Source organism: Prunus persica, chromosome G8, assembly GCF_000346465.2.
Source record: "Prunus persica cultivar Lovell chromosome G8, Prunus_persica_NCBIv2, whole genome shotgun sequence".
Classification (NCBI taxonomy): Eukaryota; Viridiplantae; Streptophyta; class Magnoliopsida; order Rosales; family Rosaceae; genus Prunus; species Prunus persica.
The window spans coordinates 16,761,967-16,775,629 of record NC_034016.1 but is presented as its reverse complement, the minus strand read 5'-3'; the positions used below and the strand labels follow the sequence as shown (position 1 = coordinate 16,775,629).

General features: G+C 38.4%; 3 protein-coding genes across 3 annotated transcripts; 2 read left to right on the top strand and 1 right to left on the bottom strand.

Moving 5' to 3' along the window:
• On the top strand, positions 1,588–5,197 carry LOC18768165 (receptor-like protein kinase HAIKU2). The gene is made up of 2 exons (XM_007199643.2): positions 1,588–4,382; positions 4,478–5,197. Exons 1-2 carry the CDS (start codon positions 1,826–1,828, stop codon positions 4,825–4,827), a joined length of 2,907 nt encoding a protein of 968 aa, XP_007199705.1. The 5' UTR covers positions 1,588–1,825; the 3' UTR covers positions 4,828–5,197.
• LOC18766235 (proline iminopeptidase) lies at positions 5,261–9,202 on the top strand. The gene is made up of 10 exons (XM_007199814.2): positions 5,261–5,753; positions 6,407–6,505; positions 6,593–6,703; positions 6,795–6,857; positions 6,990–7,083; positions 7,504–7,601; positions 7,691–7,792; positions 7,896–8,009; positions 8,486–8,560; positions 8,869–9,202. Exons 1-10 carry the CDS (start codon positions 5,361–5,363, stop codon positions 8,965–8,967), a joined length of 1,248 nt encoding a protein of 415 aa, XP_007199876.1. The 5' UTR covers positions 5,261–5,360; the 3' UTR covers positions 8,968–9,202.
• Positions 9,820–13,556, bottom strand: LOC18766330. Its single transcript, XM_020553568.1, has 11 exons — positions 13,289–13,556; positions 12,786–12,850; positions 12,657–12,703; positions 11,513–12,553; positions 11,353–11,434; positions 11,108–11,227; positions 10,986–11,024; positions 10,909–10,920; positions 10,729–10,824; positions 10,485–10,642; positions 9,820–10,371 (listed from the first exon to the last, which is right to left on the bottom strand). Exons 1-11 carry the CDS (start codon positions 13,434–13,436, stop codon positions 10,098–10,100), a joined length of 2,082 nt encoding a protein of 693 aa, XP_020409157.1. The 5' UTR covers positions 13,437–13,556; the 3' UTR covers positions 9,820–10,097.

Below are 13,663 nucleotides of genomic sequence, written 5' to 3'. Positions count from 1 at the left end.
TGACTTGCTCACTGAAATTTAAAGAGTTTTAGCATCATCAAAATATTTTACATTTAACTTCTTCTTTTTTTTTCTTTTTCTTTTTTTAATAAAAAGTTTAGGACACTCATGACCAGGACAAACTCTAGACTTTTTCAAATTTACAGAAGAATTTACATATCATCCACCAAATACGAAACTGTTAACAACAGAACTCGCACACCGATAGAGCATCACACAATACAGGAACTTTATCAACTAAACCAACCCTTCTGGGTAATTACCTTTAACTTGAGCAGCAAAGTTCCCTTCCTTTCCTCAAAAGATACTTTTAGAAAAGATGTATCAAATTTCTTTTTTGTTTCTTTATAGGATGTTTCAAACAAAAGGAGGATTGAGCTAAGCTTTCAGTATTATATATTATATGCCAACAGAAAAGGGACAATAATGAATTGTGTCCAGGGATTGGTATTAGTGATGTGATGACCGGTAGTGGTACACATGAAGAGATCATATATTATGCATAAGAGATATGGTTGTTGCCTTTTGAATAAATTTTTCACCTTAATCATACTATTTTCATACACCACGGCATCGTTTGGATGACTCAACGTGAACGTAAAAAATTCTACATAAGATAATTATTAAAGTTAACACATTTGAATTATCAGCCTTTTAAGTAAATATAGTATTGCAATTAGCTAGTAAATCCAACTGTGTCAACTTCATACACTTATCTTGTGTGTATATTTTTCTCCAATGTTGTTGAATTTTCTTGAGGCCTAATCATTCATTTATGGTTCCATGGCTTCCAGGTAATTTACCAGTTATGCTTACGTGGCATCTTAGGCTACACGTGGCAGAAGGTGAAAGCCCAGTCAACCCTGGCGGCTAGATCAGATTCTATGTCTGTGCCTTGCCCTGTGATATCAATGTAAACGTATTAACACGTGTTTTTATTTTCTTAACCAACACATGCATGAACAGGTGAGACTCCAAAGTTTATGAATTGCTTTGTATCCCACTTTCTTCTTTTTCTTCTCTTTTCTTCTGTTCTTTCTTTCATTGCTGGTTTTGGAAGCATTATGCAACAAGTCTCAGTGTGAATCAAACAGCCGACTAGACTTTTACTCACATTGGACTGATTGGACGGTGGAGGAACTGCTTCTTTTCTTTTTATTTAAGACTTTAGTTTTGAAATTTTACAGTCATAATAAGCCAATGCATTTTTAGTGTAAATACACTTTTTTCTCCTTTACAATTTGAACCTCATTTATTTAACAAGAAAACATATTGTCATGTAACATATTTTAGTTTTTTTTTTTTTAAATTTAAAAGAACTCAAAGCAGATTTCAAAAGAAATTTTAAAAATCTCAGAGTTTGATAACGTGTCATGCCTAAAACCGTTAGATTATTATAATGTTGTGTAGCGTAACGTAGAGAAATACCCAATATATACAAGCTTGGCATCCTTGTGATTAGTAGTATGTTTAAAAGAAATCCAATTATCTTGGATAAACAATGGAGTTTTTTGGATAATCAATATAAAATATAGTTTCCACTTTTAGACTGAACAATATTGGGCAATTATTTAATGGAATCCATCAGATTTATGAAAACCATGCTTCAAACTTCAACTTTGCGTACCAAAATTTTCTTCTTTCCCCACACAGTCTCAGAACACGTGAATGTCTCTCTCTCACAATGCGAACCCATGAACTCATATTCCAAGCCAACTTTTTTTTCATATTCCACTTCCCTTCCAAGTTGCCACCCCATGACAACCAAAATCTAACACAACCTTAGCAATTCCCCCCAGCTTCACACCCACCACCACCGGACGGCATGTCGTTCAGGCAATGGCGTCCTCCGACGACACCTTTTCTCATTCTGCTCTTCCTCTGCCTGTGCCTGCTTTCTCCATCCACATCAAACGAGCTTGAACCGCTCTTCAAGCTCAAGACCGCCCTTCAAGGCTCAAACCCAACTGTTTTCACTTCTTGGACAGAAGCCACTCCCATATGCAGCTTCACTGGTGTTGTCTGCAACTCCAATGGCCTCGTCTCTGAAATCAACCTTTCTCAACAAAAGCTTTCTGGGATTCTTCCATTCGACTCAATTTGCTCGCTTCAATCTTTAAAGAAGCTTTCTTTGGGATGGAATGGCTTGCACGGAAGCTTAACAGACGACTTGAAAAACTGCACGAGTTTGGAGCAGTTGGATTTGGGCAACAATTCATTTACAGGGAAAGTTCCTGACTTGTCATCTCTGAGCCAATTAACCCTCTTGAGTCTGAATGGTAGCAGATTTTCAGGGGCATTTCCATGGAAATCACTAGAAAATCTTACCCAATTAACTTTCTTGAGCCTTGGAGACAACCCATTTGAGCTAAGCTCATTTCCTGCAGAGGTTATAAAGCTTGACAAGCTTTATTGGCTGTACCTCACAAATTGCAGCATCACTGGACAAATCCCAGAGGGTATTGGAAACCTTATTCTGCTTGAAAATCTGGAGCTTTCGGGTAACCAACTGTCTGGTGAAATTCCACAAAGTATTTCAAATCTCAAGAAGCTCAGGCAGCTTGAGCTTTATGAAAATTTGCTTACTGGGAAACTCCCAGCTGGGCTTGGTAGCCTTCCAAGCCTTGTGAATTTTGATGCCTCCTCTAATAAGCTTGAAGGTGATCTCTCTGAGCTGAGGTCCTTGACCCAGCTTGCCTCTCTGCACCTCTTTGAAAACCAATTAGAAGGAGAGATTCCTGAGGAGTTTGGGGAGTTCAAGAGCCTTGTTAAGATCTCACTTTACAAGAACAAGCTCACTGGTACTCTTCCTCAAAAGCTTGGTTCTTGGGCTGGCTTGGATTATATTGATGTATCAGAGAACTATCTGACTGGTCCTATACCACCTGACATGTGCAACAATGGAAAAATGGTTGATTTTCTTCTGCTGCAGAACAATTTCACAGGTGGGATCCCGGAAAACTATGCCAATTGCAAGTCTTTGAATCGGTTTCGTGTGAGTAACAATTCGCTTTCGGGTCGTGTCCCTGTTGGAATGTGGAGCTTGCCAAATGTTATCATCATTGATCTTGCTATGAATCAATTTGAAGGTCTTCTGGCACCAGATATTGGTAAGGCAAACTCTTTGTCATTGTTGCTCTTAGCTAATAATAGATTCTCAGGTGAGTTGCCTGATACTTTGTCTGAAGCTACCTCATTGGTCTCAATTCAGCTGAGTGTGAACCAGTTTGAGGGTCCAATCCCAGAAACAATTGGGAATTTGAATAAATTAAGCAGTCTTCATTTGGACCAAAATATGTTGTCTGGTACCATACCAGACTCATTAGGCTCATGTGTTGGTATCTCTGAAATAAACCTTGCCCAAAACAATATTTCTGGCCAAATCCCATCAAGTCTTGGATCATTGCATAACCTAAACTCCTTGAACCTATCTGGAAACCAACTTTCCAGTGAAATTCCTACCACTTTGTCATCGCTCAAACTCAGCCTTCTTGATCTGACAAACAATCGGTTGATTGGACGCATACCGGAATCACTATCCATTCAAGCCTTTAGTGGAAGCTTTGATGGGAATCCGGGTTTGTGCAGTCGGAACATGCAAAATGTGAGGTCTTGTTCTTCAAATTCAGGAACTTCTAGAGGACCCCGAATATTCCTGTCCAGTTTCATTGCTGGAATACTTGTTCTGCTTGTTGTGGTTGCTGTTTTCTCGCTCTTGAAGCTGAGGAGGAAGAGTCTTGACCATCCATTGAAGAGTGATTCTTGGACTATGAAGCAGTACCATGTGCTAAGCTTCACAGAAAAGGAAATCCTGGACTCAATCAGAGCTGAGAATTTAATTGGCAAAGGAGGGTCAGGGAATGTATACAAAGTTGCACTGAGTGATGGGAAAGAACTTGCTGTAAAGCACATTTGGACCACTTCAGACACCTGTGACCGAAAAAGTTACCGAAGCAGCGCTTCCATGTTGAAGAAGTGCAAACCCAGGTCCTCAGAGTATGATGCAGAGGTGGCCACACTGAGCTCTCTGAGGCATGTGAATGTGGTGAAGCTCTACTGCAGCATAACAAGTGAGGACAGCAATCTGCTGGTTTATGAGTACTTTCCCAATGGAAGCTTATGGGATCAGCTGCACACAAGTAACAAGATGAAGATGGGGTGGGAGGTGAGGCATGAGATTGCATTGGGGGCTGCAAGGGGGTTGGAGTATCTTCACCATGGCAATCACAGACCTGTGATACACAGGGATGTGAAGTCTAGCAATATTCTGCTGGATGGGGATTGGAAGCCAAGAATTGCTGATTTTGGGCTTGCCAAGATTATGCAGGTTGGTGCAGATTGCACTCATGTCATTGCTGGGACAGTTGGGTACATAGCTCCAGGTAATTTTTCTTTCCTTTTCTTTTCCTTCATGAATTAACATGTAACAGTTGACACTGAAAAATCTGATTAAATTTGTCTGTGTTTTGTGGTTCAGAGTACGCATATACATGCAAGGTCAATGAGAAGAGTGATGTTTATAGCTTTGGGGTGGTCTTGATGGAATTGGTCACAGGGAAGAGGCCAACTGAGCCCGAGTTTGGAGACAACATGGATATAGTGAGCTGGGTTTGCAGCAAAATGCAGTACAAGGAGAGTGTGCTTGAATTGGTAGACTCAAGCACCTCAGATTATCTAAAAGAAGATGCCATCAAGGTGCTGAGCATTGCAATTCACTGCACCGCTAGGGTGCCGGTTCTAAGGCCCTCCATGAGAATGGTGGTTCAAATGCTGGAAGAGGCAGAGCCTCGTAAACTCACCAGCATAAATATTACCAAAGAAGGGTAAAAATACCCACAAGATGGCACAGAAGTAGCACAATTGAAGGCAGAAGTTATGGTTCATGTCATATATAGCCCAACATACACAATACAAAAAATACACAAGCAATGCTCTGTCTGTGAACTCCAATAGTCTTCCTAGCTCCCAGAGAAGCTCCTGCCTACAAAACTTGGGAAGGAGCTCTAGTATTTAGATCTATGCTTTGCAGGAGAGTTTAGTTTAGTTTAGTTTTTTTGTTTTTTTTTTTTTTGCCCCCTCTTCTTTTTCCTGCTAATTCAGAGGGTGTTACTTTGTAATATAATTGTGTAATAAAGCAATCACTTTGGTTACATTTTATTCTTATTTTAATTTGGATTCCATTCCATCCATTCTCTTTTTTTTTTTCTTTTTTTTTTGAAAAAAAATTTAAATTATAATAATTTCCCTCCTATTATTATAGTATAGAATATATAGATTTTGTCTTATATAAATAAAAAAAAATTTATTCCATTCCATTTTAATTTGGATTAGCAATTAACCAACGCCACCTAAGAAGAACAATGATGAGGTTGAGCATCTTGGGAATAGCATTGAGTTCCAATTCCTATTATTGCGCATCCCTTTCCGTCATTCCACTCATCCCCACTTCTTCTTCTTCAACCTCCTCTCTCTCATTCTCCAAGAAGTTCACTCCTTCAGCTTCAGGTCTCTCTCTCTCAAATCCCAACTTGACAGGAAAGTTTGTGACAGGGAAGAGGAATTTAGTTTTACGCGGCCAAAGTGGTGGCTTTGAGAGTGAGCTCAAACCAGGTGATTTGATGGAATCGGAGAAGGAATTCCCGGAATTCAACCGAAACCTTTACCCGAGTATAGAGCCGTACAGTTCTGGCTTTCTGAAGGTTTCGGATATTCATACAATCTATTGGGAGCAGTCTGGAAATCCAAATGGGCATGTAAGTGCCCCACTGCCTATGCGATTTGGGTTTTTCAAGTTATTGTGTTTTGAGTTTTTTTTCTTTTCCATCTTGTTCCTTTAGAGTGTGAATTCTTCATATATTAAGATTTCAAATTCCAAATCTTTAAGAACTGGGATTTGCAAATCATCTCAAAGTAATAGGATTTACATTTTGTAAATGAGCTATGCTATTGTAAAGTGTGCCTTCTTCTTGTTATTGTAGCTTGATGGTTTGCCCTCTTGAGACTTGTTGTATGTTTTAAAACTTTGTTGAAACTGTCAACTGGCAAGGTCTGTTGGTGGAGGTACCTCGTATTGGTTAAGGTTTTCATGTGAGGTCCAACACTGATTCATGCTCACTCTGACCCTCTTGTTCTCCTATGCTGACTTAACACCTACATGTTCCAGGTGAAAAGGAAAAAAAGAAACTTTAATTTTTCTTCTCATTTCTGGGCCTACCCAAATTTCCTTGTCTGTTTTATCGAATGAATAAAATGTTCCATAGTAAGAATATGTGGCTACATATTAGATGGGTGTTGTTTAAAGAAGATGTAGTGTACTAATTTTATATTGTATTTCTGAAAGTTCCATGTTGGCTGGTGATTTTGATACTAATTTTTTGTTTAAAATGTTATGAATTTTATCCTGCAGCCTGTAGTCTTTCTTCATGGGGGTCCAGGAGGAGGAACTGCACCAAGTAATCGCAAATTCTTTGATCCTGATTTTTACAGAATCATTCTATTTGATCAGGTTAGGACTTTAACCTTTATGCTAAGTTATTAGACACATTTTAATTTCTCCCACAGTTTTTATCTGAAGTTATTTCCTTATCTCCAGCGAGGTGCTGGGAAAAGTACCCCACATGCTTGCTTGGTAGAAAATACCACATGGGATCTAATTAGTGACATTGAAAAGCTCAGGGAACACTTGGAAATTCCAGAATGGCAGGTCAGTATGTAATTTCTAGCTCTCGATAAAGTAAAAACACGGTTGTTTGATATGCCTGAGTACATATAATTTTCTTTACTTTGTCATTCAGGTTTTCGGTGGGTCATGGGGTAGTACACTTGCCCTTGCATATAGCCAATTACACCCTGATAAGGTGCATAACTTTGTTGATTTTACAATTAATTCTTTTGCTGGGATTCCAAATCTCTTGATACAGGTCATCTGTACTTTTAATTTTATCTACTACATGGTATAGTTTTTTACTATACTTTGATGTTGTTATAAGGTTACTGGCATGGTTCTTAGAGGGATTTTTCTTTTGAGAAAGAAAGAGATTGATTGGTTTTATGAGGGTGGTGCTGCTTCCATATTTCCTGACGGTATGTTACAATTTCTTTTCTGTTGGCATAAACCATAATATCTACCTCTCAGGTTTTGGTTAGAAATTTCTATAAATGGATGTTTTGAAGTACATTTTCATAGTTTCTCAAACCCTTTTTGCATTGACTATGATTACTGCACTGTTCTTCCATTATATCAGTCACATAAGAAGTGCAATTGTGGAATTTCCAACTATTATTATTAAGAGATTCCAATTATTAGATGTTACAAAACATTGTTGGGGGCTTGAGTTTCTGATGTAGTAATGTTGGACGTTGATAAAACTTGTTAACGATTTATAGTTTTAAAAATCATAAACAAAGACAGTTTTGTTTTTCTTTCCAATAACTATACTTGGCCTTGGCATGTTTATTAGTTTTTTAAGTGGCTGATTGCTTGTGCTATTTTCAAATATATAGCTTGGGAGCCATTTCGAGATCTTATTCCAGAAAATGAGAGGGGAAGTTTTGTCGATGCCTACGGGAAGAGATTAAACTCCGATGATCAGGAAGTACAAGTAAGACATGCCTGGTTTTGGGCATATGCTGCTTTTTAAAAAAATGATATTTTAAGCTCGTTCTCTTTAAATCTTTCCAAATTTCTCAGTATGCAGCTGCTAGAGCATGGACCATGTGGGAAATGATGACTGCCCATCTTTTTCCAAATAATGATAACATCAAGAAAGGAGAGGACGATAAGTTTTCATTGGTAGGTTGATTCACAGATGAGTATAAAGTATCTTGCATAGTTTATGCACTGATGACTGAAATTCCCTTTTGACTTATAATGGTATTTGCTTTGCTGTGTCCAGGCATTTGCAAGGATTGAAAATCATTACTTTGTGAACAGAGGATTTTTTCCTTCAGATGGGTTCCTGTTAGATAACATTGATAAGATAAGGCATATAAAAACTACAATCGTACAGGTAAATATTTTATATTCTTCCATACATCATGGACATACTCTTTTAATTAGGGGCACGATATTTGGTTACCTAATGATGTATTATCTGCTGTCGCTGGGCCAGTTTTTTTGGCTTAGGGTATCATTTAAAATTTATGAGTACGTATTTTAGGAATTGGTTTAAATGGATAATGGAGTTAATAGACCCCTTGCTTACTGCCCATTTTTATGCATTTAGTTCAGTGGATGATGTTTGTGTGCATCATGGGGTTGAAGGCAAAAACTTAATTTTCGATAGTAGAAGACTAATAACTGAGATTTGATATTGTAGGAACCTTGATATATTTATATATGTAAATTTTCTCCATTAGTATGATAATACGTCCAACATCATTTCCACGTCCAGTAAACATATGTGCTTATGTGTGCACCTTGAGGGAACATTGTCAATCTAGTATCAATTGTGAGTTGAAAGAACTATAACAATTGATTTTGCAGGGAAGATATGATGTTTGCTGCCCCATGATGTCAGCTTGGGATCTTCATAAAGCATGGCCAGAAGCTGATCTCAAGGTAAGTAGACCATTTATCTTGCTGTAAACTGGTTTCAGCTTTATATACCAAGCATTTGTATTGCTGTAAAATTATTTCTGCATGAGCAAAAAGTAGACTAAAGTTATGTGTTCTCGTTTTTATGATGCCAATAAAGGGAAATTTTCAGGTGTATTCTACATAATAATTTATTCCAGAAATATTTTATGTAACTGTGTGAGATGCAGAAGGTCCTGCATCATGTGTACCGCTAATTGCACTCACCTGAATTGCGGTAGTCTTAGTTCCCTTTTTATGAAGAAATTACTAAATAATTTTTCTCTTAACAGGTTATTCAAGATGCAGGGCATTCTGCTAATGAACCAGGAATAGCTGCAGAACTTGTGGCCGCAAATGAGAATCTGAAACACGTGAAGAAAGGAGGATAGGAAAACAAAGATCAGAATATCAGAGAATAAGTGACAGTCTTCCCACTTAATTGCTATGGAAGTGTTGGAATATTGTATCAGTTTAGTGTTCCCCTTTGTATCAAAGCTGTTTGGCGGGGAATTGGATGAGGGCTGTTGAATATGTAGACATTCTGTTTGATATGCTCATAAATTTGTTGGCCTCTAAACTGAAACCCTTCCATACCATGAAGGAAGTTGAGGTTCCACCCCAAAACCAATTGGCAATGGGTTCACATTCTCACACGCCCCCACACGTGTGACGAATTTTCAAGCCTAACACGTGGACAACACATTTTGGGTGACGTGGAGCACGTGTGACTGTTGGGCTTTCACACGTGGGCAACCTGCTCTGATACCATGAAGGAAGTTGAGGTTCCACCTCAAAACCAATTGGCAATTGGGGGAGTAGCTCAACTCCTTATAAGTCATTGCTAGGTTTCTCAACTTTCCAATGTGGGACTCTTTACCTTCACATTCTCACATTTCATTCATCTCTCAGTCTGGGTAAGAAAGAGGAGAAAACATATAGAATGGTTTAATTTTTTTTAGCTTTAAATTAATAATTAAAATAATCAACTTTTTCTCTTCTATTTTCCATCCCTCCTCTCCTCTCTTTATACATATATATTATATCTTAAAGATAGAGATGGTTGGTTCCCACATTTTGGGAGTCAGAGAGCTTGCGAATTGCACCAGGTGCATAAGTCTCAGTACCTAAAAGGTAAACAATTAGAAAATTAAGGACAGCCTCTGTCCTTTAAATGAATAAATACAATTCAATCCTCTCTCATGTTTGATTAAAGAGAGCTTGCGAATTGCACCAGGTGCATAAGTCTCAGTACCTAAAAGGTAAACAATTAGAAAATTAAGGACCAGGTGTATTGCCTCTGTCCTTTAAATGAATAAATACAATTCAATCCTCTCTCATGTTTGTTTAAAGGGCAAGTATATATTGCCTCTGCCCTTTAAATGAATAAATACAATTCAATCCTCTCATGTTTCAGTACGCCCCCACAAGCCTAACAACCAGAATACATATAAGCAAGCAAATACAATTCAATGATGTTATTGAACAAACAAGAATATATCATACAACAGAAGAAAATAAGTTAGTTTTGTTGGGCATCCATTAACTCATTTTCCTTGTGCAGCCCCATGCAGTTCTTCGGTACGTGAATACTGTGAAAATGTGGCTCTTTTGGGATGGTTGCAGGCCTTCTTCCCCTTGACAATGACCTGGAAGGGGTATTGGTTGCTGGAGAAGCACTGCAGGGGTTTGCTGCTTTCTTGGGTCTTATATTTGTCCACGAGGTTTCCTTTATTACACTGAGTTGACAAGGTGTCTTGGGGGAAACCAATGCCTTCCTCCCAGTTGAATCTACCCTGCAAAAGAAAAGGCTAGTATGATTAAGTTTTGATGAACATAGACCCTTTGTCACTGAAGTTGATACTGCAGACAAATTTATTTAGAAGTTTTGAGAAGAAAAAGTACTCACCCTCTCAGTCTCACAATTTTTTTCTGCACCATTGGTGATTTAGTCCTTTCCTTATCTGGTTTTTGTATTCTGTCCAGGCCAGGTTCATTTTGCGGAGTTATTAAAGACAAATTTCTTTCGAAGTTTCTTTTTGAAGTCTTCTTAGCTCCCTTCTTTCCCTGCATAGTACCATAAGAACTTGATCAGATACCTAGGCAAAGACCCTCAAGAGTAATCTATTTTCAGCGAAGACAACGAGACTTACATTTTCATCTAGTCGTGTTCTTCTGTCGAATCTCTTTTCACTGCCTCCTTGGGTATCATTCTCATTGTCACTTTGTCCAAGGCAGTTTTTAGTCATCTAATCAGGAATGAATGTATTAGCCTGGAGCTTTATTTATGACATGCTAGAAAGGGGTAAAAGAAAGTTCAACTACAGACTTACCTGTATCACTTTCTGTTTATTTATTGGCTTTGCCCCTGGGAGCTTGACTAATGTGATTTCCTTAGAGGTGCATGAACTTTTTTCTCCGAAGTTGCTTCCTTAAGCATCCCTCTTTCCTAGAAAGAGAACCAAAATCATATCAGATATCCTGGACATTGACTGTTTATTAAAGAAAATGGTCAGAAAAGGTTCCGCATACATCAGTTCTAAACCTAAAAGGTTTAGGGTTTGTAGACTTTGGTTTCCTATTCTTCATCCCTTGAGCATTGGTGGCAGCAGATGTAGAGCTCTCTTTCTTCATCTCTTGAGCTTGATTGACCTGCATCATTGTTCAAGTGTTAGCAGGCATAAAAAAACATGAATGACAAAAGTTTAACAGAAACTGATAGTACACTAGAAGATATGATATTATCGTATGATTTACAAGGGGTTATAAGAAGCCACCTTTTGTGAGTTTTTATAAGGACCATGCTTGCCCAGATTTTTCCTCTTGGAGTGACCATTAGTAATCAGGTCTCTGTAATCACTTGAAAATTTTTAATTACAATTGAGTTCTACAAAAAATACAGAGAACTGAAAAGTAAAGAAGCAAAAGTCCACACACCTGTTCTCATCAGAAGCTTTATTATTTTCTTTATCATCACTCTCAAATACCTCATTTTCATTTTCTGGGTTGTCAGAGGCCAAAGAATTTTCTTTATCATCATCTTTGTCCATGTTTTCAACGGTGTTCGCCTTCTCTGAACTTGACTTTATTTTCTCCACATGACCATTTCCATCTTTGGCATTCTCCTTATCATCATTCTCTTCTGAATCCCCGTGTTTGGAACTTGACAAGGAGGTAGGGTCACCTTTGGAGGTCTCTGATAGGACTTCAACTTGATTCTCACCTAGTGGAGGTTCTGAGGTTTTTCCAGTTCCCATACACTGTTCGTCACCATTTACTCCACTACTCTTAGCAGTACCTGACAAGGAGAACCCTTCAAGAGTACCATTTCTTGATTTTTCATCAACCTCCATGTCGGCGGAATCGTTGTCATTAATCCCTTCATGAGGCACAGTATCACAACACTGTTTCAAGTCTGTTTCCTTGTTCTTTCTCTTCATGGATTTGGCTTCCTGGCCCTTGCAATTGTTGGAATGCAATGAATCAAAAACCCGGCTTTTAACTTCCCGCCCTCTGAATTGTTTTCTTGAAGTATCTAAAGGCAATGGCTTGTTATACCCCAATACATGTTTCTTTCCACTGGTGATCTCAAGTTTCTTCATGGCTGAACACATTTTTCCCACAGGACTACCCCATTCCTTCGAAACTTTGGTTCTTACAGCCTTCTTTGGAGAGTGAAATACCAGAGCTTTAGCCACCACCCTATTTTTTGGCACTGCAACATTTTTCAGTTTGGGGTTCCTAACACTTCGAAATGTGTCTGGATTTGAGATGGGTTTTCTATTCCTTGGACTAGTGAGAGCTTTGGCCACAGAAGATGGTTGCTTTGCCTTAACATTTGGGGTTGCACTGATCTTTTGAAGAGGTCTGGCTTTATCTTTGACATCAACCATCTTACGAGAGAACGAAGAAATCAGGGCCAACCTTGATACTCTAGGCTTGGAAGATTTTGCAGGAGCAGTAAGTGGGCATTTCAAACTACATAGCAAATAAAAATAAAAGGGTATATCATTATAAGCCCAATTACAAAATTATGAAAACCAAATTGGAATTTAATCAATTGAAAGCTTTGCATATATACCTTGGTGTTTTTCTGTGTCTTACATTAGGACTTCTTGCTGCCATGACCTGCAAAACTCATTATTGTCATATCAAAATAAAGTGAATTATGTAATTCCAATTCGAACCGAAAACAAAATTTAATACTCACCCGAAGAACAAAGTTTTTGTAGACTGCTTCAGAGTCTAATTCTTCTTCATGCTTCTGATCACACCCTACAAAATAAACACCAACACAAACTTCCTTATCAGACAAAAAAGGGGTTTTTATTTCTATAATTAGGCTTCCTGACTTAGCCCTATCACTGACTCACTGTGATTCTGAATTGCATATTACCATGTCAACTGGATAAACCCATTAAAGTCTTCAACTCAAATTAATTATCTTTTAGTTGATTTTGTTCATTTCCTAATAAAGAATCATCAGTTAATTAATTTACCCCTTCAATTTCCCAGCAACCAAACAGAGAGCTTCAAATCAAACACATCAAAAACAGAACCAAATATAATAAAGCGGATCAAAAGCTAACAGAGACATAAAATTCATTTCCAAGCTTAAAACTTTTAAAGCAAGAGCTTCATCTGATTAGTGAAAAACAAATAAATAAAGGGAAGAGATAAATTTGTGGGTTGCCGGGTTAGAGTGAAACGAACCAACTCGCATGCAGAACCAGTAGCGGTCGTCGGGTCGGTACGGGTCGGGTCCGGTGAAGTCGACGAACTTGGGCGCTTCGATCTTCTCGTAGAACTCGTCCCCGCCTTCCTCGCCGTCGATCTGCACGCACTTAGTTTCTTCCTCCATTTTCCACAGAGCGAAAAAGAGAAGGGAGCCTGAGTTGTGTGAATGACAGAGAAAGCGAGTTTGGAGTTGGGGAATGGAGGTCAGCGAAGAAGAGTGTGAAGTGTGAAAGAGTCGTTAGTTTTAAATTTGCCGTCTCTGCAAGTAGCCGTTGGGGAAAGGTTCTGATTTTCGGACAAGTATGTCAATGAAACGGTTTCTTAGGGGTTTTTTCGTCATTTCATTCTTCC